Source organism: Pipistrellus hanaki, assembly GCF_964339955.1.
Source record: "Pipistrellus hanaki genome assembly, chromosome: 6".
NCBI classification, from domain to species: Eukaryota; Metazoa; Chordata; class Mammalia; order Chiroptera; family Vespertilionidae; genus Pipistrellus; species Pipistrellus hanaki.
Window position 1 is genome coordinate 19299383 of NC_140508.1, and position 25118 is coordinate 19324500.

The 25118-nt window shown below is 41.4% G+C and overlaps 1 protein-coding gene across 1 annotated transcript in view; it reads right to left on the reverse strand.

The window, feature by feature from the left end:
- Positions 1-723: 723 nt before the first annotated feature.
- Positions 724-25118, reverse strand: part of DTD1 (D-aminoacyl-tRNA deacylase 1) — a 154591-nt gene continuing 130196 nt past the window's right edge. Inside the window, exons 5-6 of the mRNA XM_084887665.1 lie at positions 12242-12413; positions 724-1241 (exon numbers count right to left, since the gene is read on the reverse strand). Of these exons, the coding sequence (XP_084743791.1) occupies positions 12261-12413 (153 nt within the window). The 3' untranslated portion in view covers positions 724-1241; positions 12242-12260. The remainder of the gene's footprint in view (positions 1242-12241; positions 12414-25118) is intronic.

A 25118-nucleotide genomic window follows, 5' to 3' on the forward strand; every position in this document is an offset into this window, starting at 1 on the left:
CCAAACTCCTTTCCAACTCCATATTCTAAGGACTTGAATGTTCATTAGAGATGTGATTTGAGCTTATTTTTTCCCCCACATTTTCTGTGTTTTTACTTGAAGTAGACAATTGCAGCAGACTAGAAGAACTCAGATTTGTTATAAAGGTTACAGAGTTTACACATTATAACAATGTCAAGAAGGTCTCTTCTATAGTCAGGCAAAGAGTATTTCAAGAAAGGATAACTCTGTTTAATATAGTCATTAATATATTATAAATATATATATTACTATTGACATGAAATAATGTCTAAAAATGATCACTATAGCTGTGGCACTAGCAGATTAAAATGAACTGAGAAACTCTTTGGCAGAAGGTGGTTCTGTCTTCATATAACTGTGGAGATGCTGGCTTGGATATAGGGACAACCAAGCAAATCTGGGTGAAAGGGCATCTGTATGGTCTGACACGCTGAGGCCTTCCTCCAACCTCCCACAGGTGGATAAACCAGGTATGGCAGCCATGCTTGGCCTCAGTCATCTGGCCTTTCTGAAGCTGGATTTCTTTCCCACATACACTCCCCTTTCCTGCCACCTCATGCCCAAGTTAAACGTCATCAACTACAAATTGCCATAGACAAGCTCTCACTGTGGAACCAGAGGCCTCTGTGGGCCACTACGGGAAGACCTTATATAAAAGGGTTATTTGAAAAAAATAATCTGTTGAGGTTTATTGTTTTATTATTTATTTTTAGAAAAAAGAGAAAATTTATAAGATGCAAAGGTCTCACACAATACATTATCATTGGTGACAATTCTCTTTACACCTTAACACAGGCCCCAGGTTGGCCAGTGTTGGGAAGAACATGGACAGCATGAATGCGTTTGAGACCCATCATGGACAAGCAGAAATGAACCACAGTGTGAAAGGAGAACTGGATGACAAATGATGTTGAGCCAACTTGTTCCAAAAGTAAGCCATCATAGGAACTAACAAAACCTCCTTGTGAGGGAGGCGCAGGTGTGTGCCCTGCAGTGCACAATCCCTGCTGGGGCAGCATGCACTTCCTCCCTCCGACCACAGCCACAACAGAAAACAGTAATGTTCCTTTGGTGTGTGTTTCTTTTGCAGAATTCTTCAGGTTCCCAATTTCTAATTTCTGTCTTCCTTTTCACGATTCAGTTCCAAATTCTTAAAGCAGTATAGGTGCTTAGCATCTTTCATGGATTTTTCAGGATCCGGTTCTGCCAATGATAATGCACTAAAAAGAACAAAATAAGACACATAACTCAGAAAGGTCCCAATGCTTGCCTTCAAATCCTATTAAAAGCACTAATAAGCATAATAAAAGAGCTGAAGATATCCTTTTTTCAAGTTCATACAATGAAAATAGCATGACAGGGTTTCACTTTACTGTGAAACATTGGCCATGTTGTTATGTATAAATTCAAATGCCTTCTCACCAGTTTCAACTTATTAGAACTTCCTTCTTAGAGTTCAAAAAGATACCAAACCAAATATCTGGGAATTAAACAACATACTTCTAAGTGGCCTCTGTAGCAAAGCAAAGTCACAAGGCAGATTAGAAAACATTTTAAAGTGAATGAAAATGAAAATATGACATACCAAAATTGAGATACTCACCTAAGGCAGTGCTTGGAGAGAAATTCATAGCATTAAATGTTTATACCTCGGTTCTCAAACTTAATTCATTCTGGAAGGCTGTTCACGAAGTGATTTGTTCAAAAACCGATTCATTTTTCCCCCCATTAGAAATAATGTAAATTGAATTAATCTGTACTACTGGTAGATTCCCCAAATGATTCCCTGTTTTAACCTTTCTTATAGACAGTACATGTCTAATATACTGTTTAATTTATAAACAAACACTTCTTTTCTTAAAGTTATTGAACCACCCGCTACTACCTTTACACCAAACACTTTTAGCACTCAGTCCAGAGGGTATTTCAGGTCAATATGCAGCATCTTCTCTTGTTCATAAATCATTGCCTCCAAAATGCTGTCACTGACTAACTGCTTTTGTTTATCCAAATCAACAACAGTTTTTCTACCTCTTCATTAGGCTGTGACCATTATTTCCTTCACACTCTTAGCAACATTAGTACTATTGATAGCCTCTTTATGTTTTAAAATTGAATTAATGGTTGATTTTGCCAGCAACAAAAGCATTCTTTTTTTGTTGTTTGTTTGTTTGTTTTCTGGGGGGGGAGGGGGGGGGGTTTGTTCGACAACCAAGATATTTTTTCTGTGAATAACTTGGTGGAGAACCGAATTGTTAGAGATGGGAGAAATGAGTTTTGACTGCATTAGGAAAAAAGAAAGCTATCAAGCCAATAATCTGAGTTTCTACCTTAAGGAACTAAAAGAAAAAAAAACAAAGTACACCAGAAGTAGGGGAATGATAAAGACAACAAAAGCAAATGAAATTTCAAACATAAAAACAAAAGAGAAAATAAAAAGATCAATAAAATCGAACCTCTTGCCAGACTTACCAAGAAAAAAGAAGACACGTTACAAAGTTCAGGAATCAAAGAGGCAGCATCAGTACAGATTTTATAGATGTTTAAAGGATAAAAAAGATGTATCTCAAACAACTTTATGCCCACAAATTAGAAAACATAGATAAAATGGACACATTCCTTGGAAAAAAAAAAAATACAAAGCCTCATTTCCAATTCCTTTTAACAATTAGGGAGGCAGAGAGGTGCCAGACTAAAGCATGGGGACAGGGAATAAACTAATCACTTGTTCTTGGGATATTTTCAATAATTCCATGCCTGAGGTATGGAAGGTTCTTTGGTATAAAATATCCAAGTGTCCTGAGTTTCCCTCTGCAATTCTGAGGTTACAAAAAAAACCTTCTGGTCTTGCCAAGATTTGCGAGGTAGGTATTTGTCACCCAAGAGTTCAACTAAATCCCAAACCTACCAGAGCAGTTTCTATTCCCTCGTATCTAAATCCTAAGAAACCTGAAACACCAATCAGAAAGAATATATGGACCCCTATGCTCAAAGCAGCACAATTTACAATAGCTAAGATCTGGAAACAGCACAAGTGCCCATCAGTAGATGAGTGGATAAAAAAAGCTGTGGGATACTACACAGCTGTTAAAAAAAAAAAAAAAAAAAAGAGGATCTCTTACCCTTTGAGATGGCATGGAGGGACCTAGAAAGTATTATGCTAAACAAAATAAGCCAATCAGAGAAAGACAAGTATCACATGATCTCACTCATATGTAGAATCTAATGAACAAAATAAACTGTTGAACAAAATAGGTCCAGACATACAGAAGCATGGAACAGACTGACGAATCTTAGAAGGCAGGGGTGGGTGGGTGGGGAGTGATTAACTGTGGACCTTATAGGCGTATGTGCATAGCCCATAGACACAGACAATAGTGTGGTCTGGAAGGCTTGGAAGGGGCGGGAGGCAGGGTGGAAAGGGTCAATGGGAACAAAAGGGGGACATCTGTAATACTTTTAACAATAAAGATAAATTTAAAAATAAATAAATAAGTAGATCATCCTGTCAAAAATAAAAATAAATTCTAATTGAATGAACTTCAGTAAAAGCAAAAGATTCTGATAATGGGGTTGCAGGTGATGGTGCCATGTCTGCACTCAACACAGACCACATTCTTAAGAAATGAATTATGAGCAGATGCCTCAATGGAATTAATAGCCTTCTAGTCGGAGTCCATTCTGATGTTGAGGGCCATGGGCACACACACAAGAGAGGCTAACTGAGACTGCAGCTAGCCCATGTTCTTTGGTTCTGCTGGACCCACACAAGGGACTGAAATGTCCCCAAGGCCTGCTCTCACGCTCTGAAACCCACCCTTCAAAGCCCTGCATTACTTCCTCAGAGATATCTAGAAGATGGCCAGGGGGGTAAAAAGATACAACATCATTCCTAAAAACCATCTTACCTCCATTTTTAAGTCAAAAAAAAACAAACCACTTTTTCCTATATTTTAATCAAGATGCAAACACAAACCTAAGAACCTAAGGCCTATTTTTTTTTTTAATATATTTTATTGATTTTGTACAGAGAGGGAGGGAGATAGAGAGTTAGAAACATCGATGAGAGAGAGTCATCAATCAGCTGCCTCTTGCACACCCCCTACTGGGGATATGCCCGCAACCAAGGTACATGCCTTTGACGGGAATCGAACCCGGGACCCTTCAGTCCCCAAGCCGACGCTCTATCCATTGAGCCAAACCGGTCTCGGCCTAAGGCCTATTATTACCTCTCTCCTCACGTGCAATATTAATAACTGAAATCCTGAAATAGATTCTGACACTGACCTTTGGAGAACTCCATCCTCTTAGTATCAATCAAAACTTGTGTTTTTTAACTCAAAATGAGCTTTGGAATCCTGCTTAGATTAAATATTCTACATGTTTTAATCTTTGGGATAATCAATGTACGCTTCAAGTATTTGATGTGCAGGTGGAAATAATAAGGTTTAACTATAGGAGAATAAATTATCTAAAAAATGCTCATGATATTCCATTACATTGTAAAAGCAGGTAACATTAAATAAACATTATGCCAATGGACACAGACAACAGGGGGGTAAACGCATGAATGGTGGGGTTGGGGGAGGTAATGAGGGAATAAGGACACATATGTAATGCCTTAATCAGTAAAGAAATTAAAAAATAAACAGTATGCCTCTAACTTTGAAAAGAGATATAGAATTAGCTGCTGAGAGAAAACGTTATAAAGGCATTATGTTAATAATTGTTATCTTAGTATAATGAGATGGCAGATGACTTTCATTTTCTTCTTTGAGCATTTTGGCATTTTTAAAGTTTTCTATCATACATGAGCAATATTTTGTAATAAAAATAGCTTTTAAAAGAAAATTTGTAAGAGAAAGGTGATTTAGGGATTCTAATTGCCTTCTAAAGAATCAAAGAATTGGAAGGAATTCTGAGAGATTTCAGCCCAGGCATTTCAGGCTTTTAGGTAAACCATTCAGGCGTGGAAACTTTATAAAGCATTTAACCTGGGCTTTACCACTAAATATGTCTTCAGAACTAACTGTGCTACCTCATGGGCAGACCTAATCATAATGTCAACCTTAAGGTAATGAGAGATTAGTTTCCAAACTGCATTCAAGAGCCTTTTGGCCAGCAATAGAAACGTGCACCTAAAAGCCACGGCCCCACCATGAGGCACAGCTAGTTTTATACCATGAAATACCCACACATGGGTGGGGCACAGGTATGAAAGTTAACACAAGGAGGCAAAGTGAAGGTCTGGGAATGAAAGAGATTCTACCTTCTACAGGATGGGCAAAGTGAAAAGTGATGGAATTTCCTTTTAACAGAACATACAACACACACACACACACACACACACACACACACACACACACACACAAACTGCTCTAGCTTATTGAAAAGAAGTGTGCTCAGCTAAGACATGTCTTACTATTCAGATAAAGGTCAAGTTGAAAAAGCAAACAGATGGCAGCTTCCAAAACAATTTCTTGTTTGTTCTCAAGTGTGTTGACATTTGAGGACAGAAATGTGAAGCGCTGCTCAGGAGTATGGCCCTCTCACACCCTAATGACAGCAGTTAAGTAAATACTCAAGATAAGCATTACCTGCGATCAAAAGTAGAAACCACATTCTTTCAGTGAAAAGTTGCCCAGTACCTTTAGCTGTGGGCCAGAAAGGGGAAAAACTGAGTTGCAGCCTCATAGAAAACCTTGAGTTCTCCCAGTGATGTGAGGGAGCATGAAAGAATGAGACAGAGGACAAAATTAGAAGTTAATTATTGCAGTTCCATGTCCATTTAATAAATAAGAACCAACATTTATAGTGTGACAGAGAACTGTTGACACCCTGGGTATGTCCTCTGAACCATTCAGGTTTTTGACTCATTTTTAAAAAAAACATGCCCAAGGTCATGTTTCTCATTGCAGTTTCTCATTGCATTTTCTTTTGCCTTTTCTTTCTCTTTCATGCTTTGGAAACTCAGAGCTGCTCCCCTTAGGACCTGTGAGGCTCCCCCAAGGGCTCTTTCTGTTTTTAAAGAGAAGCAAATGAAAACTACAGCTCCCTTCTTTGAGGTGAGGGGTGGGGGTGGGGGCCTGTTTTTCTGTGTATCAGAGCCAATACCAAGGTCACTTTCTGTTTGTCACTACATATTTACTAATAATTCAGCTCTTAAAGAAATCAACAGTGAGAGGTTTTGTGGCTTTACTGGATGGCAAATTTTATCAGAGGGGCAACCAAAGCCCATGGGCAACAAAACCCCAGATATATAACTGGAGTAACTGCTGTCCTTTAGTTTAACTACCTTCAGGGTCTTCAATCTTGGAACATGACTAAAATCCCTGAAGTGGAGTTAGCACAGCTCCCCACTGGTCCTCAACTGGCTGTAGGTGTCTCAGAGGCAGCCAGCATGAAGGCTCAGAAGTCTCTGCCATGCCTGGATGTTAGCACCAGCCACCAATTGCTGCCCAATCTCTGGTTTGAATAATTGCAAGTGATTACCTGTCAATAAATGAATGATTTTCCTTCTGAAATTAGTCAAAAGCTCTATTCGTACTATATAATTGTACACACACACACACACACACACACACACAAAAAAAAAAAAAAAAAAATGTGGCTCCTGCATTTCCATGGGCCCATTCAAACTTCCTCACATGCCTCCATCTGCTGAGTAGCAGCTGGGTAAATCCTGAATGCTGAGTAACACTGTGTTATCTTGGTGTTAAAACAGCTCTCTGGGTCCTCAGTGGCCTCTGAGGCCAGGTGGTTGGTGTGAATGAGCACATGGGCCCTGGTGCATACTAGTGAGGGCACTCTGTTGCTCAGCGGCCAAAGTCCCTCCCTGGCTGACTTGGCCATACCTCAGCTCTCACTAGCACTACAGAACTCTCATGTCGCACCTAGAAAGCCAGAAGGAGGTGATTTCTAAGATGTGCAGGGACTATCCATACTGTTAAGAGATGAGGTCATGACCCCTCTGCCCTCCTGGTTGAAGCTGTTCCCTTATAACCTCTAGGGCAGGCTCATATCACCTCTTCCACCAAGAACCATGGTCAGCCCAATGGACACCCACACGGCTCTCTTCTTCTTCCCATGGTGGGTGACACCTCACATTAACTCCTTCCATGTCCTGATGCTTAAATGTCTGGTTGGCCCATCTACTCAGTTGCAGCACGTTCGTGGAGACCTGGACCCATTCTGCCTAGCAGTCTCTTCCAGAATTCCCACCAAAGACCAGAACATAGTTCCACATGGCTTTCGTTTTTACATCAACTTAACTCCCACCCCAAGAATTATGGCTTGCAGTAGGGAACCAGAACATCAAGTGTGGCCTCTGCTGTCCCTCCGTCTGACCCCTTCTCTCTCCCACCTACTCTTCTAACCTGGGGGTTTTCCTTCACCTCCCTTCCTTCCTACATCATTGATGTAGGCTTCTCCCTACATCATTCCTCTTGACTCATTCTCCCCACATCTTCCCCAAGGCCATAATGATGATATATATGGCTGCAGTGAACTTGATTTATAGGAAAAAGGAAGGAAAACACATCTGTCTACTCTTTTCAAAACACTGTATCCCTTGAGTTTGCTTCTCCCAATGCTGCGTTCTCTCTCTGGCTAGTTTTTTTGTTTTGTTTGTTTTGTTTTTTTGGGGGGGTGTTTTGATGGTACAATTATACAATTTACTCCAGGTTCTATGCTAACCAATCTTTACTATTTTGAGAATAAATACAATTAAAGATTTAAATTTTTTTCATAAACTTTAGAGAAGCAAAAAATAGATAAGTACAAGTCTTTGAGAAATTTTGCCTCTTAAACTTGGGAGATATTAGAAAGAAATGTCCACTTTCATCTCTTGCCCTTCTTTCTGTGTGCTCGGTTTTCTTATTGTGAATGTGTCTTCCAGAAAGTTCTGTGACACACAGTTACTGTACTTCTTCAATATATGGAGCCCTCACATGTTTTTCATGCCCACAGAAATAGCTAAATGACTTCCAGGCTGCCCAGTGGCCACAGTAGACTGATGTCTATGGTACACTCTCTACTGGGATTATTCTGAAGTCAAATTCTTACACATATGGAAAGCTATGTGCTACACTAATTTCTTAAAAATTCTATACTCCTCAATAAATAAAAGATTTTTAAAGTATTGATCAGATATAGCAAAAACTCAACATATTAAATTTATAAAATATATTATCAAGTTGATAAACACAATCAAGAAAGAAATCAACTAAAACTAGAAAGACACATGCAAAAAAAAATGGAACTAGACCACTCTCTTACACCATATATAAAAATAAACTCAAAATGAATTAAACACTTAAATATAAGACCTGAAATCATAAAATTCATGGAAGAAAACACAGACAGTAACCTCTTTGACATTAGTCTTAGCAATATTTTTTAAATATATTTTTCTTTGTTTGAGGGAGGAAGGCAGCAGGAGAGAGAGATAGAAACATCAATGAAGAGAGAGAATCATTGATCGGCTGCCTCCTGCATGCCCCCACCACAGGGAGAGCCCACAATCCAGGCATGTGTCCTGACTGGGAATTGAACTGTGACCACCTGGTTCGTAGGTTGACCGAGCGACGCCAGTCAGGTGGTCTTAGCAATATTTTTTCTGTATATGTCTCCTCAAGCAAAGGTAACAATAACCAAAATAAACAAATGGACTACATTAAACAAAAAAGCTTTTGCACAGCAGAGAAAATTATCAACAAGACAAAAAGGCAACCTACTAAATGGGAAAACATATTTGCAAATGACATATCCAATAAGGAGCTAATAACTAAAATATATAAAGGACTTATACAACTCAGTATAAAAAAATAAGCAATCCAATAAAAAAAATGGGTAGAGGACTGAATAGACACTTCTCCAACAAGGACATACAGATGGCCAATAGATACATGAAAAGAATCACAACATCATTAATCATCAGGGAAATGCAAATCAAAACCACAAAGAGATATCATCTCAGACCTGTCAGAATAGCTATTATCAAAAAGTCAACAGATAATAAGTGTTGGCAAGGATGTGGAGAAAAGGGGGACCTTCATACACTGTTAGCAGGATTGTAAATTGATGTTGTCACTATGGCAAACTGGATGAAGATTCCTCAAAAGAATAAAAGATAGAATGACCTAGGTGTCCATCAATAATAAAGAAGATGTGGTACATGTATACAATGGAATATTATTCAGCCACAAAAATAATAAAATCTTGCCATTTGCAACAACATGGATGGGTCCAGAGAATATTATGCTTCGTGAAACAAGTTGAATAGAGAAAGACAAATACTAATGCTCTTACTTATATGTGGAATTTTAAAAAACCAAACAAATGAACAAAGCAGAAATGGACTATGGATACAGAGTTGCCAAAAAGGTGTAGGTGAAGTGAATGGGCAAAAAGGGTGAAGGGAAGTAAGAGGTGGAAATTTCCAATTATAAAATAAATAAATCACAGAAATGTAATGTACAGAATACGGAATATAGTCAGTAATAGTGAAATAATTTTGTATGGTGACAGATGGTTACTACACTTCTTGTGGTGGTCACTTTGTAAGGCATATAAATGTCAAATCATTATGCTGTACACCTGAAACTAATATAATATTGATGGCAACTATAATTTTTAAATCAATAAGTTTAAAATAATAAATAAAAATATGCCAAAACCAGTTTGGCTCAGTGGATAGAGCGTCGGCCTGCAGACTGAAGGGTCCCGGGTTCGATTCCGGTCAAGGGCATGTACCTTGGTTGCCGGCACATCCCCGGTGGAGGGTGTGCAAGAGGCAGCTGATCAATGATTCTCTCTCATCGATGTTTCTAACTCTCTATCCCTCTCTCTTGCTCTCTGTAAAAAATCAATAAAATATATATAAAAAAATAAAAATAAAAACGTAAGCTATATAAAATCAAATATTTTTTAAAGTAAAGGAATCAGCCCGGCCAACATGGCTCAGTGGTTGAGCATTGACGTATGAACCAGGAGGTCCCAGGTTTGATTCCAGGTGAGGGCACATGCCAGGGTTTCGGGCTCGACCCCCAGTAGGGGGCATGCAGGAGGAGCCCATCTCTATTCTATCATTGATGTTTCTATCTCTCACTCCCTCTCTCTTCCTCTCTGAAATCATTTTAAAAAATAAATAATTAATTAAAATGAATAAAGAAATCAACTAGATGGCATTCAAATTTTTAAAGGTATTTAAAAAATACAAAGTTTGAAGGAACATTTGAATCTGTGTGTGTGTCTCTTCTCAAGTGTGTGTGTGTGTGTGTGTGTGTGTGTGTGTGTGTGTGTTTAGGTAGACAAATTGGGTTTGGTTATTGGAAGATGAGTATTTATATGTTTATTTCTTTGAGTTCATCATGGGAATCTAAAAAAAATTTTTTTTACTTGTTGTAAGGTCCCAGGGAGAGGCGCCATAATTTATGATCTTTACACCGAAGGTGAAAGATCTGGTGCTGTGCCCAGGTGGGGCTAAGAGAGTAAAAGAGCATGAAGGCTGGGCAGCTGGCCTCAGCCCAAGAAGGACAATCAGAAGGGAGTTTTCTCCTGAACCAAGGAACTACCCACTATGAAAATCTGGCCTAATAGATAGCTCCCCTGGCATCATATTAGCCAGTTCTTTATCCTTCACTCGGGGAGCAGAAGAGGGTGCTGAATATTCTCTCCAGCATGCTCCCCAAAGGGGAGGGGAAGTATGAGAAGCAGCTCCAGAAAAACTCCCCTCTGATCTTTCCCCTCCCACCCCAATCTGCTAGACTGTCCATGAACTGACAACCCATTCTTTCTGAGCTCTCCATTCTGTTCCTGTGGTCATTTATGTTTGCAAGCCAGTTCTATTGTACCCAATTATCACTATGGGTTCTGTAATATACCTCAGTATCTGGTAGTGTGTGTTCTAAAGGACATTTCATAGATAGACTCTAATTTCTCTCCTTCCTAAGGGAAAGAGAAGGCAGAAAAACATATTACGAATGTTCTCTCTCACAAGTTGGCATCTTCAGGGAAAACCTGTATGCTGACTTTGTTTGAGGCACAGCCTATAAGTTGAAGGCTCCAAAATGTATGTCCAGACCTTGATCCCCTCTTTGTTTCTGCAACTGCTTCCGCACTGGCCTATCTGCCTCCAGCCTCACTCCCCAGGGCTGCTTAGAGTGACCTTTCAAAACTTGGTATCTGCATATGTCACCTTACACTTCAAACCTTCGCCCCACAGGATGAAACCCAAATTTCTGAGTTGCATAATAGACCTCTGTGACTCAGAACCCTGCTTTTCTAACTTCAGAGGAGCTCTCTAGACAACCCCCACCACTTGTACCCAACACTTCAGCCATTCCTCATTACCTCTGTTTTAAAATTCATCTGTCCTTGTCCCTCTCTCCCAACGTATGTACTTGCTACTTCCCTTGGCTTACGCAGCTCTCTACCCTCATCCCTTATTTCCCCATTTCTACATTCCAGTTCCAGAGTTCTCCCCTCCATGGAGCCTCCCAACTCCCCTCTCTACCCCGCCCCACACCCCACCACCACCACAATGCACAGTGCTGCAGTGTAATTACTTCTGTGCTTCTCCCTGGACTTGAGAACTCAGAAAAGAAAGAGGCTCTCGATAAAGTGTTCACTGGGAAATGAACTTAAGCAAAGGACCAGCAGATGGCTGGATCAAGTTTTAGAGGCCTCTGATCTTCAAGCAGGGAAGTGAAGTTCATGCCAAATCACTGTGTGGACATTCCTGGGCATGGAAGTGATGAGAATAAACACCTGTTTTAGTAAAAGTAAACTAGCAATGCCATGTGGAATGGAGTGGAGGATGGCGCAACACTGGGCTGGAAATTATAGGAGGAGGCTGCTGCAGATGACAATGGAAGACTGGAAAAGCTGCCAAAAGCAAGAATGAAAAAGAGGGGCCATTCTTGTGAAGCTCTAGCTGCTGGATCTGCAAACATTCTAGAAATGCTAATAGTAGCAGCAGTTGTCAACTGTCATAGGCAACTAAGGAAGGTGACACACACACACAACTTCCTAGGTGAACACCCCAGGCTATGGGTACCTGACTCTCCTGCATTTCGATTTTTATCTCCGTCCTCGAAGTCAGTGGATTTAAGAGAGCTAAATGTCCATGAAATGGATTTAACCTCATTCTGTTCTCTATTCATTGTTGTTTGCCCAAAATGTGGTAGGATGGAGGCCTGCTGGGAGGAGACCCTCCTACCTGAGCTCCATCCGGCAGCCTATGGTTCCCGCTCAGAGGACACGTCTCCCTCGGCCCCACTGCTGGCACTGCGGTCTTCTTTGCGAGGAGCATTTCGTTCTTTGCTTGATTCAGAAGGCCCTTTGGCTCTGGTCTTTTCTTTCCTCTGCTGTTGTTTTTCAAGCTTTGACAGCTGATTATCAAAAGTAAAAAAAAATAAAAAAATTATTTTACAGATGTAAACATGTGCCTAAGTATCCAAAACACCAATTACTTCACAAACAGCAACCACTGAAAATGCTTTTATCGAATAACCTGGTGACCACAGAGGTTCCCATGTGCCAAATTATACGCAAAATGTTTACCAGTCAAGTACCTGCATCATGAACACAGATTAGCCATACATGTGATCTCTCTCAGACTCTTAGTTGTATTTTTTCTTTGATGTCACTATAGTTTTTTCTTACCAAGTTGTCTTCCCATTTACTGCTTTTTTTAAAGAGTGATCAAAACACTCCACTGTTTGCTAAAGATAAGAGAGAGGCTATGAATAAAGTACATTATTCAGACATCGTTTTTGTTCTTTGAGACTGTACTTGTTCATTCACAGCCAAAACTCCACCAGGCTGGTGGTGGCTACACAGGGACACTGGCCAGGGGAACCCTCTCAGATGTCCTCCAGACCATCTGGGGACATGCCTGCAACACCCAACCCCAAAGGATCCTGAGTCTACTATCTCCCCAAACTATTCAAAGAAACCACAGACTAGATGATCAAAAGAAACTTAGATCATCTGACAGTCTGAGCAACAGCACAGCCACTCCACGTGCCGAGACACGTGCCGAGAAGACTGGCCAAGTTTTGATCCGTGGGGTTTTCTTGGACCAAAAAGTCATCTGGAATAGTCCAAGGGACAGCAACACCCAGTTCCATCTGCCTCCCAGACCACGACTGCAAATATTTTCTGGTTCACATGGAAAGGATACAATACAGGGCAGGCTTTTCTCAATTGGTTCCTGCTCCATCGCCAAAGATGAAGAAAAGTCACTGTGACCAAACCATCAGATCATCTCTATGTTACAAATAGACTTTGAGCTAAATCATTAGGTAGATCAACAATCAGAAGCTCTCGATTTGGTCCAGAAAACCAATTTTATGGATAACTGACTTAGAATGTTATCTTTCCCATTCCTCGTTTACCTGAAAGGCTGGATACTAAACAACTAGGCTGGTTAACATGCTCACTAGATTTTGTGAATGAAGACCTCACCAACTCTCCTCCCAGGTAACTCCCCTAGATAAATTCACACTCATGTGGGCAGGAAAGGCTCATAGGAAAGTGCACTGCAGTGTGTCTATATTAGAAAAAAAAAACAAAACTAGAAATCACCCAAATGTCCATTGACAGGAGGATAGATAAATATAATGTGGTGCAGTCACAAGAAGCAATAGTGTAAAGCTGTTCTACATGTGTCAGAATAGATAAGTCTTTAAAATCATGTTAAATGAACTAAATTAAACCTCAGAAAGCTGTATAAAGCAGGATTCCATTTACACAAAACAACACTATGTATTCTAATGGGCTCATGAAGACCCGTTATGGACTGGAGAATACAAACCAACTTCAGTACATTAGTTAACTTTGGAGAGAAAGAGACAAGAATGGGATCATAGTGGAATGAATAGATATGGACTTCAACTGTTAACTTTCTCTTCTATAAAAACACAACCAGATCTAGCTGCTGACCAGAGCCACTACATGAACTGCTTGGTATTGGCACTTGGACCACTGATGATAAGATACTCGTGCCAGGATGTAAACCAACACACAGCTTCCTTCCTCGATAAAAACTTGCTATGGAAAATGTATCAGCTACCGGACAGTGTGCTTAGTGGTGTGGCTCATTTCATTCTAGTAAAAGCTCTTGTCTTGCCACAGTCTGGTACAAACAGTTCGTGTGCAGTCACTTCAAACAGGAAAGACCTGGAGCAAGGACGACAGATGGTTAGCCATTTTAAAAATCAGAGTAATGGTTGTACAGAATTCCTGTTTGTGTTGTTCTCTGTACTATTTCTTTTCCCTGCATGATTATTTTTCTCAGTACTATTCTACCACAGGTTAGGGAGGAATTTCTTGAAGCTAAGATGTCAACCTTCCTTCCTTGTTTCCCTTTTGATGTCAAAATGCTCTTTTTTAAATGAAATGACTAAAGGCCTGGTGCACAAAATTCATGCATGGGTAGGGGCCCTAGGCTTGGCCGGCAATCAGGGCCGATCTGTGGGGCGACAGGCAGGGTGATCAGGGGGCCCCCACTGGCACCCACCTTGGCTGGCCTGGGGCCTGCAGGCTGGGGGCAGCTCCTGCATTGAGCTGCCCCCAGCCCACAACATAAAGACCAGTCATTCTGCTCTTCAGTCAATTTGCATATTAGGCTTTTATTATATAGGATGAGGATAGTAGATGGAAGTTTCCCTTTCTCTCTTGCAAAATGATCCTGGACTGCACCATGTGAATGTACTTAACACTGTTCAACTATAAAACTTAAAAATTATTATTAGGGCCCAGCCAGTGTTGCTCAGTGGTTGAGTGTTGACCTATGAATCAGGAGATCACGGTTAGATTCCAGTCAGGGCATATGCCCAGATTGCAGGCTCGATCCCCAGTAAAAAGCAAGAGGCAGCCAATTAATGATTCTCTCTCATCACTGATGTTTCTATCCCTCTCTCCCTCTCCCTTCCTCTCTGAATCAATAAAAATATTTTTTAATTAAATAAATAAATGGTTATTAGGATGGTAAAATTTATGTTATGTGCTTTTTACATAAAATATAAATTTCATTTTAAAAAATTGATTTAGATGTAATTGACATATAGCATTAGTTTCAGATATACAAAATAATGATCAGTATTTGTATCACAGTTGACCTTTGAACAATGCAGGGATTAGGAGTCCTGACACACACATACATACCCTCACTGTGCAATCAAAAATTCATGTATGGCTTGGCTCCCCAAAATTTAATTACTAATAGCCTTACTGATAACATAAGCCATCAATTAACACATCTTTTGTATGTAATGTGTATTATATACTATATTCTTACAATAAAGTATGCTAGAGGAAAGAAAATGTTATGAAAAAAATCATAAGGAAGAGAAAATACATTTTTGGTATGTATTGAAAAAAATACACATATGTTTGATCAATGCAGTTCAAACCTGTATTGTTCAGGGGTCAACTATTTTGTGAAATGATCCCCGCAATAAGTCTAGTAAATATCCAGCACCAAAAAAATGTTTTAATGATCTTGAAAAACATGAAGTTGGCAAGCCATGCTCGACCCTTCCATTTCTTTTTTTCTTTTTTTTTTATTCCTAGTTCATGAAATCCAAACATCTGGAAATCAATGTTCTGCAATGAACTGTGATACACTGAATTCTGTCGCCAGCAGTTTACATTTACATTAGTGTCTGTATACGTGTTTATACATGTGTTTATTATGTGTATTTGTAGCTACAGATTTTGCATATATATACACACTATATATAATCATAAATGTACCCAAGTTAGACACTGAAAAAGCATGATTTTTCTTTTAAAAATGTTTTGTTTCCCTCTTTAGAGTAAATATAGAAAATGTGATATATAACCAGCGATATAACCAAACCAAGCCTCTCCTCACTGCTAAGAGTCAACTTCATGCAAAAGTCTGTTTGTGTTCCAACCTGTTAGTCACTTTCTACTCTTTAATGTTGAGAAGCCAGATCCTAGGAGGGTGATGGAGAACACTTCCCAATCATAGCTGGTTCTCAGCCCTCCCAGCACCCCTCTGATTCCACACTGACTCAGAGGTGCCAGGAAAGCCACTTGGACCTTCCACCCCATCCTGGACCATGCTTGTAAATCAGGTGCGATAATTATTTAAGCAATAAGCACAATCCAAGTTTCTGTAAAAGTGTAATGTTGATCCTGTTACAGTCTTTATCTTAAAGCAATCCCAACCACATATGACTCCATGCCTCAAAGTAAAGTTTTCTATGAGAACACAGTGAACCCACCTAATTAACTTAAGCCTTTTCTTGGAAAACTGAACTCCAATGCACCCACAATGTGGAACTTACATCTCAAGGCAAGAAAGCAGTTGATTTTTTTTTTTTTAAAGAAACAAATAGAAAAGAAAGAATAAGAGAAAGGAAAGAAATTGGTACTGCATATAGACCATGTATAATGTCAGCAGCTTTCAAGTGAGCAGCTAGCTGCATGTCAAGGAGAACAGAAACCACAGCAGGCCCTGGGAACACGTGGTCTACAGGCACTGAAGTGGAGTACCTTTGGTTTCTTGTTTGCTTGCTTTTTTATTAGATGATGAGTGTCCAAACAATAATGGCTCTAGTGCCTCAGAGAGAAATTCAACCTTTTGAGGCAGCTCTGGGCACACAGAAACTGCCGCAAACAGGTCACCATCTTATGGCACCTCTCGTGGTGGATCTCAGAAAACAGGACCAAAGTAGGGGAGACTGAGCTATCTAGAGACAATTGTCCCAACTCGTGATTAAATCCACTGAGAAAAGATGAGATTTTCATTGTAATTAAGGTATTCCTGCTCTAATTGTATAACACAAGGATAAAGTCATTGATTACAGGGTTTTGAGTTTCAGTCTTTTCACTTTGAAATGCAAAGTGCAAAACAAAAACAAATCCCAAATACCTCATTATTATTTGTTTTAAATGATTTTAGCTTAACACTTTGAAGCTTAATTTTTTGGGTTTGAGTTGATCACTAAAACAACACCCACTGAGAATGTTAGTACAAACTTTAGATAAAAACTTTAAGAGACAAAAATATAAAAAAAAAAAGAGCAAACTAGTTGAGCATGGATATTGCAATGTTTTACCACAGGGCCTACAAACTTAAAATGCCTGGAAGAAACAAGCAGGTCGAAAAATGAGTCAAGTAACTAAGTATGAGACAATAGGGCATAGTGGAGACTGTGGCCACACAGAAGAGAACAGAATCCACCTTAGGGCATTCACATTTTATTTTTAAACATGTATCAAATGTAATGTCCATGGGATAGATATGGGTCACCTGTTATGGATGTTGCACTTCCACCATGGGTTCCTGCTTGCTCCTAACAACTCAATCACAGGTATATTATCATCAACGTCCCCTGGAGAAGCCACCACCAGCTGTCTGCACCACACATACAGTACTCCTCCGCACTCCTTCCTCCCTCCCTGCTGGCAAGGAGCCTGAAGAGCAAAGGCCAAGGTGAGGGTGGGACCACTGAGGAAAAGCCGGAAAGAGCAAAGGTGAATTATGGTCAGGGTGCACCATCGGCAGTAACTGGAGTTGCCCCGTCTCGGAGTGGCAGGTGAGTCAGGGTACCACTAGTGGTAACGGTCACCAAACACTTGGAAGACAGACCAGACAAGGCAAAGCAGCACAGAGGCTGGGGAGCCTGGGAACACATTTTTCACAAGTTCCCAATCGGTAAGAGAGCCACAGTGGTGTGGCTTGCACAGTGTAGCACACACAGAGCACGGGACGAATGAGTGCAGAACTGAATGAATAGGACCTGATTTGTTTGAAGAATGGCCAGGTGATGGCCCGGAAGGAAGGGAAGTACCAAATTTTGCTTATGTCAGTTATGTAACCAAACAGCACTTCACCGGCATTTGAGAGCAGGAGACAGCACGGGGCCCACACAGAAGTGTGCACAACAGGTGAGTCCATGCTCTCAGGAGAGAGAGAAGCAGAGACTCCTGGGCAGGCCTCTACTCCGCCTGCCTCCACCTCTTCAATAAATGACAGGCTGCCGCCTCCCAGGCTGACTGCCCTGGGCACTGGGAACAGACTGCAGCATGTGCCCATGCTCTGAGATGTGTGAAATACCAAGTAAACAGGGAATCCTTCTCACCTGTCCTGTTCTTTCACACCCAAAACAGCAAACTCTGAAGCATTTTTCACACCGCGGATGGCCCAGTGTGACAAAGACATCAAACAAAGTGAGTAACTTCAGGCTTCCATGGACACTAATGAGCTGCAAGGAACACCTTGACGAATAAAGGTGAGCGTTCAGTGCTCATGGACAGCCAGCCTCCAGGCCCCGCAAAGATCTCACTCGCTCCAGGAGAAGCTCAGGCAGGTGGGCTGCCCTGCAGCTGGTGACACCCGCCCAGGCTAGGAGGGTGTACACAGAGCTGCAGAGACATTTGTTTCTACAGTCGCCAACACCCCTGCCTGGCTCCCAGGAACATGGTAGGCACTAGATACAGTCTTGAAAGGGCTCTAGAAAACCAATTTCTTTGCAAAACAGGTGCCCAGGACTCCTGATAGAAGGGGCCCGCAGAATGAGATGGTGCCTGAAAATCGCTTCCAATAGGATTTGGGGAATTGACGGTGAGAAGTTACAGCTTCTCGCTGATGTTTTCATAGTTCCTCAGAACTCCCAAGAACACCATTGCAGATCTTAGTCTCTCTCTTTTCTGAGCCTACCGTTGAACAAAAAAAAAGAGTGCCTCCTTCCTCAAAGCTCCATGGACATAACCTCAAATGTTCATTTTAGCTCTTTAAAGCCTGTCTTCACGCTTGGGAAATAAATGGCCCCTTAGATTCTGACAATTTGTCACCTTTGGCATCCCAAGAAGTCAAGGGCAGACATTCTTGTTATTCTCCTCAGATGGCTTCTGAGCGCAGTGGAGGTGAGGTGAGTTGAGAGAGAGCACGCCCAAGGCCACATCCAGCAGCAACCAGGCTGGGAAGAGTGCCAGGTCTCTGAACCTCTTGCCAAGTGCCCCGGTGACCTGGCCTCCTTTCGGAGCCAATGCTCACCTGGACAGGGGCTTCTGGGGTTGGCAACGGGTCCAGGGCAGCAAACCCTATCTCTATTCTTGCTAGGGCCATGCCAGGCACAGCCCTGCCTTTAAATAATCTTAATATGAATGCTTCCTGCCAGGCTGTTCTGTCCTGCATATGAGCAAAACCTAATTAGAGAGTGAAGAAAATAACAAAAGAAAAACTCAGACCTCGTGAAGTCAGTTGCTATGATTTTTATAGACCATAGTGTAGATGGAAAAGTTCTGTTCCAACCAACCCCTTGCAAAGATTCCAAGAAAGCCTCATGGTGCAAGTCATAAAGATCAAATGTCTCCTCTGCAATTACGCTTTAAAATGCTGCAAGGTCCTATTACTCTGAGGGTGCTGGCCCACACCTGCGGCCCTGCTGATGTCAGGAGGCACAACTGGACAGTCACAGGAAGCTGCCAAGGAAAGACATGCCAACCCGGTTCCCTTCCACAAAATGTCCCAAACCCGTTAGCCTATTAATTATGTCAATAGCTTTCAAACTCCCCTCAGCGTCACTGTCTTTCCTTTTTTTTTTTTTTTTTTTTTCTTTTCTTTTTTTTTTTTTTTGGTGTGTGTGTGTGTGTGTGTGTGTGTGTGTGTGTGTTTGTTGTGGTTTTTTTTTTAAGAGATTTTTTTAACATATTTTATTAATTTTTTACAGAGAGGAAGAGAGAGGAATAGAGAGTTAGAAACATTGATGAGAGAGACTCATCGATCAGCTGCCTCTTGCACACCCCCTACTGGGGATGAGCCCGCAACCAAAGTACATGCCCTTGACCGGAATCAAACCCAGAACCTTTCAGTCCACAGGCTGACACTCTATCCACTGAGCCAAACCGGTTTTGGCCTCACTGTCTTTCCTATCAACTCCCACCACCAGTACAAAATGTCCCGACTTTGTCAAATCACTTAAACTGCCCTGTGGGGTAATTCCTTCACCCTGAAGCTATTAGATATCTGAAATGAGCTGACATTTATCTTGTTGAATAACTTAAAATTTCAAGGTAATGTAGAGCTTGCTATAGAATACATCTATAATAATAAAAGAATAATATGCTAACTAGACCGAATGTCCTTCCAGACGTCCTTCCTTCTGGACAAAGCCACAGTGGTTAGGGATTGAGGCAGAGGTGGCAGAGACCCTGGCTGTCATGGCGGCGGCGGGTGGGGAGTGCAATCAAGGCCCTTGCACAAATTTCGTGCATCGGGCCTCTAGTACATACATAATTGGTCAGCAATGAACTTCCTGATTACTGGACTTCCCTGTGCCTCAGGGGTGCACTCTGCTAGACCCCATCAATAGGGAGGTAACCGTCAGCACTATCCTGCAGATAATAAACCCCAAAGGCACCAGCCCAGCACCTAGAGCAGCCAGCTGCCCTTCCATCATGGGCTGGGACACCACCAAGAGTGGTTTCTTGCCCTAACCAGTTTGGCTCAGTGGATAGAGTGTCAGACTACGGACTCAAGGGTCCCAGGTTCGATTCCAGTCAAGGGCATGTACCTTGTTTGCGGACACATCCCGAGTGTGCAGGAGGCAGCTGAATCAATGTTTCTCTATCATCAATGTTTCTAACTCTCTATCCCTCTCCCTTCCTCTCTGTAAAAAATCAATAAAATATTTTTTTTAAAAAGATTGGTTTCTTTAGGGAATGACAGAGGCTTACACTCAAACTCTAGAAGAGGACACCTCCCCTGCTGGCCCAATGCCCATGTGTCAACTTCGTAGAGACTCATTTTGCCTTTAGAACCTGGACATCCCTTGAGCTACTAGAAACCTGTGGGTCAATGACCCTTTGTTTCTCCCTGTGTCTTTCTGCTACTTACAAGCCAGAGTGGCAGAGGGTGCAAAGGGGAAAGAAGAGAAGGCAAATTCCAATCTAAAATGCTATTGGCAAAAATTTGAGACCAGAGAAATATGAATCTTCTGCGGAGTTTTAGATAATCAATAGAAAACTACTTCATCTAGTAATCTCTAGTTGGCTATTTTTTTTTTTTATTCTTCAGTCAAGGATATGTTTATTGATTTTAGAGAGAGAGGAAGAGAGAGAGAGAAACATCGATTGGTTACCTCTTGTATGTGCCCCAACCAGGGGCCAAACCTGCAATCAGGGCATGTGTCCTGACTGAGAAATGAGCCTGAGACCTTCCACTGTACAGGATGACGCTCCAAACACACTGGCCAGGGCTGGCTAAGCCATATTTTAAAAAGCAATTGTAATTTGTATTGGGGCAGTTTGTTTTATTGAATTGTAAATTGACATAATTTCATAGTATATGATAATTCTGAAAGCTTTTTATAAATGTACTTGTGTAATGGAAAACCTGATAGAACATTCAAAGCGAATGTTTCCGTACACACCACAGAGTCTGCCATTATGTCAATTGTCACATTGTGTTATTTTTAAATCAACTTGCTGCTTAATAAGAACATTATGAAGCAAAGTGCACACATGGTACCTAATTTTCATACATTATTAACTCTGCTTGAGGTTTTTGTGGGGATTTTTTTAAAAATCAAGCAAGCAGGCATCTGTTCCCATCTGAAATCATGCAAGCTAATTTTATTTTCTAATTCCCCATTGTTTACGAAAACCCTCTTAGGCGTACAAAAATAACTGGGGTGGGAGTGGGGTGTTCAGTTGCCTTTCCCATTTTTCTCGCTTAGCTAAGTCTCCTTAGGTCTACACACTGAACAGCATATGCTGGAATAGCTCCAGCCTTCAGGCCCCAGAGGGAGTTTTAGGCTATTGAGGATCATATGTTGAGGGGTCTGAGGTCAGCTCGCATGTGTGTTTTTAACTGTCAGTGCAGCTGCCCTAAAATTTCCCAGGTGAGCCCCCTGCAGCAGATGCTGTCAGAGCCTGATGTGTCCGCCAGCCCAGAAGTCACCTGCAGTATCAATGGACAACAACTGACAAGCCCAAGACTTCTGAGCTGGAGCCTGAAAACCCCAACAGGCTCTGGGAGGGTGCTGGGCCCAAGGCAGGGCAGGCCAGAAGTTATCATGAAGTTACTGCCTCTAGAAGTGATCTCAGTCACTGAAAAGTGACAGTTCTGGGGTTCAAACTCCCAGCCTCTTCACCTTCACTGGGCCAACTCTGGGACATGTGCTTTACAGTCCCCCAGAGCATCCCCAGGGATGATCAACTCACACTTTGCAGGCTTTTGCCCTCCCTGTCTCACCTCTACCCCTCACTCTGCTCCCTGAGAAGACCTCCTAAAATAATTACCTACAGCTAAATTGTTACTTTGAGGGAATCCAAACCAGAAGCATTTTAATGATTTGAAGTAAGCCATGTTTCATTAGTTTTTGTTTTTTATTGTTTAAAATATTACATATGTCACCTTTTTTCCCCATAGACCCCTCCCTGGCCACTCCCATCCCCCAAGAAAAGCCCCCACAGCCGCAGTGTCTATGTCCACTGGCTATGCTAATACTGGGGTCCCTCGGCTCTGCCTGCAGGGATAGGGCTGAAACCGGCAGTCCAACATCCCCCGAAGGGTCCTGGAGTGCGAGAGGGCACTCTGCAAAGGTGCTGTCACTTGGCAGCTCCTGTGTTGAGCATCTGCCCCCTGGTGGTCACTTCATATCATAGCTAATGGATGGTCAGACAATCGGATAGTGGGATAGTTGCTTAGGCTTTTATAAATATATAACTAGAGGCCCGGTGCATGAAATTCGTGCATGGGGGCGGGAGGTGTCCCTCAGCCCGGCCTGCACCCTCTTCAATCTGGGACCCCTCAAACATCCCTCTTCCAGTCTGGGACTGCTGGCTCTCTGATTTTGGGATGCATCACCCGAGAACCGCCTCTGACAAGTCATTGCAGCTTGGCAGCTCCTGCATTGAGAATCTGCCTCTTGGTGGACAGTGTGCATCATAGTTATTGGTTGGATAGACACTTAGCATATTCGCCTCTTATATATATAGATTCTATGTAAATTGGTCACCTCTATCCATGTCAAACTACCATTCTAGTAGCCAGGATTTTTGTTATGTTGCACTCCATTTTCTAACCCTATTGGAAAGCAAGGTATTAACTGAATTTCTTACATTTCCCAACTTTTCATCACACCTTTGGCCTGGGCTTTTTCTCTGATGGGGGCTAATTCCAAAATTTCAAGATTTACAGGAGTGAAGTAACCATTTCCCCTCCACTAACAGAGAAGCAATGGCCCATGGCATTTGAAAGGCCAGAGACCAGCCTTCTTCCACTCCTCACACCAAGTAAACTGCTTCTCCTCTCCCCCATGCCTGTGTGCATTTATTGCTCCATAGGACATAAGCTATTTGCAGACAGAAATAACAAGCAACTATCTAGTCAACAGCTCTGTTAGACTTAAGTCAACATCTATCACACTGCTGGCACATGTCTGGTTAATAATTGTGAACTGTAACAAAGTTTAAGGAGATACTAAAACATTTCAGTTTTGGTATTCCAATGCATAATTGGTAACAGAAAACTGTTCATGGGCATTTTAAACTAATAGTGTTCTTTAAATGATTCAAAATGTTCCTTCAGTTTGCAAATCTTAAAAAGGAGGGGTGGGGTTCTTTTCTCTGCCCCCCTTAGTCTATATGCTGTACAAGTGCCAATAAGCACATTTGAACACTAAAGAATTACTGTGCAAAACCATGATGATCCAGAAAAAAAAGGAAGGCCTGGGACTCAGAAAAACAGTGGACATGACCTAGAAGAGAAATAAAGGCTAGGCTTAGGCAGGATTCTTGGCAGCCAGGGAAGCAACCATCCACAAAGGGGCCTGGTAACACCCTAGATGCTGGGCTCCCACAAAAAGGCCTCTAGAGAGAATGCCTAAAACACACAGGTTTGGGAGCAAGAGGTATAAATACAATACTTTCAGCAAGATTTCAAGAAGAAAAGAAAGACAAGTACACATTCCCAGGAAAGCAAAAGGCTGAACTACAAAAATAAAAACAAGCATAGGATACAACTTGGCTTGTGGTAACTAACAGTTGTAGAGTCACAACAATATAAATACTTTTTATTGGTTCAATTAAAATAATGATATCATAATCCTGGAAACATGGAGGGGGTTGGGGAGTGAATAGTGCTAAGACCCTATCTATAGTAGCATGAAATGAATAATGTCAGAATTGAATACATCGAGAAATAGTAAACATTTATTATGTAGGCGTAGAAAAGAAAGTACACAAAGAAATAGCTTTAAAAATGTCAAAGGTGCTTGTTTGTGGGGGAAAGGACAGGAACAGGAAAAAACAGGCAGAAGGAGTTCTTTCACATGACAAGCCTTTAGATATTATATAACTTTAATTGTGTAGTTATTTTAATAAATAATCTAAGATTTGTTTTAAGAAAGAAACCATACAGTAAATGTAATTAATAACAGATCCAATACTATAGGAAAAAAATTAATGATTCAGAAAAATCAGCTCATGCAATTCTTCTAATACTTGAAGTAAAAGATAATAAGTAAAAAGGACAGAGTCTTAGAAGTCACCTGTAGAACAGGAATTGAAAAAAAAAAAAAAAATCCAAAACCGGTTTGGCTCAGTGGATAGAGCATCAGCCTGCGGACTGAAAGGTCCCGGGTTCGATTCCGGTCAAGGGCATGTACCTTGGTTGCGGGCACATCCCCAGTAGGGGGTGTGCAAGAGGCAGCTGGTCGATGCTTCTCTCTCATTGACGTTTCTAACTCTCTATCCCTCTCAATTCCTCTCTATATAAAATCAATAACAGATAGAGAAAAGGCAATAAGCAAAGACCTTATACAGGAGGACATTCCATGGATAACCAAAAGGTTCAAGGATATCCTGGAAGGGCCAACCACCCAGGAAATTTAAGAAAAGAAGTCCACAAGGAGGCACCATCTTCTCTCCCATCCCACTAAATGCCAGCAGAGAACAAGGGCACAGTCCCACGCTGCCCAGTTGTGTGTTGGATGAATGAATGAGAGATGACAGACAGAAGGAAGGAAGGAAGCCAACCAACCACCAGGACGATACTGCCATCTGTGAGTAAAATAGAGAGACCCCAACACTCCATATCAACCAGGACATTC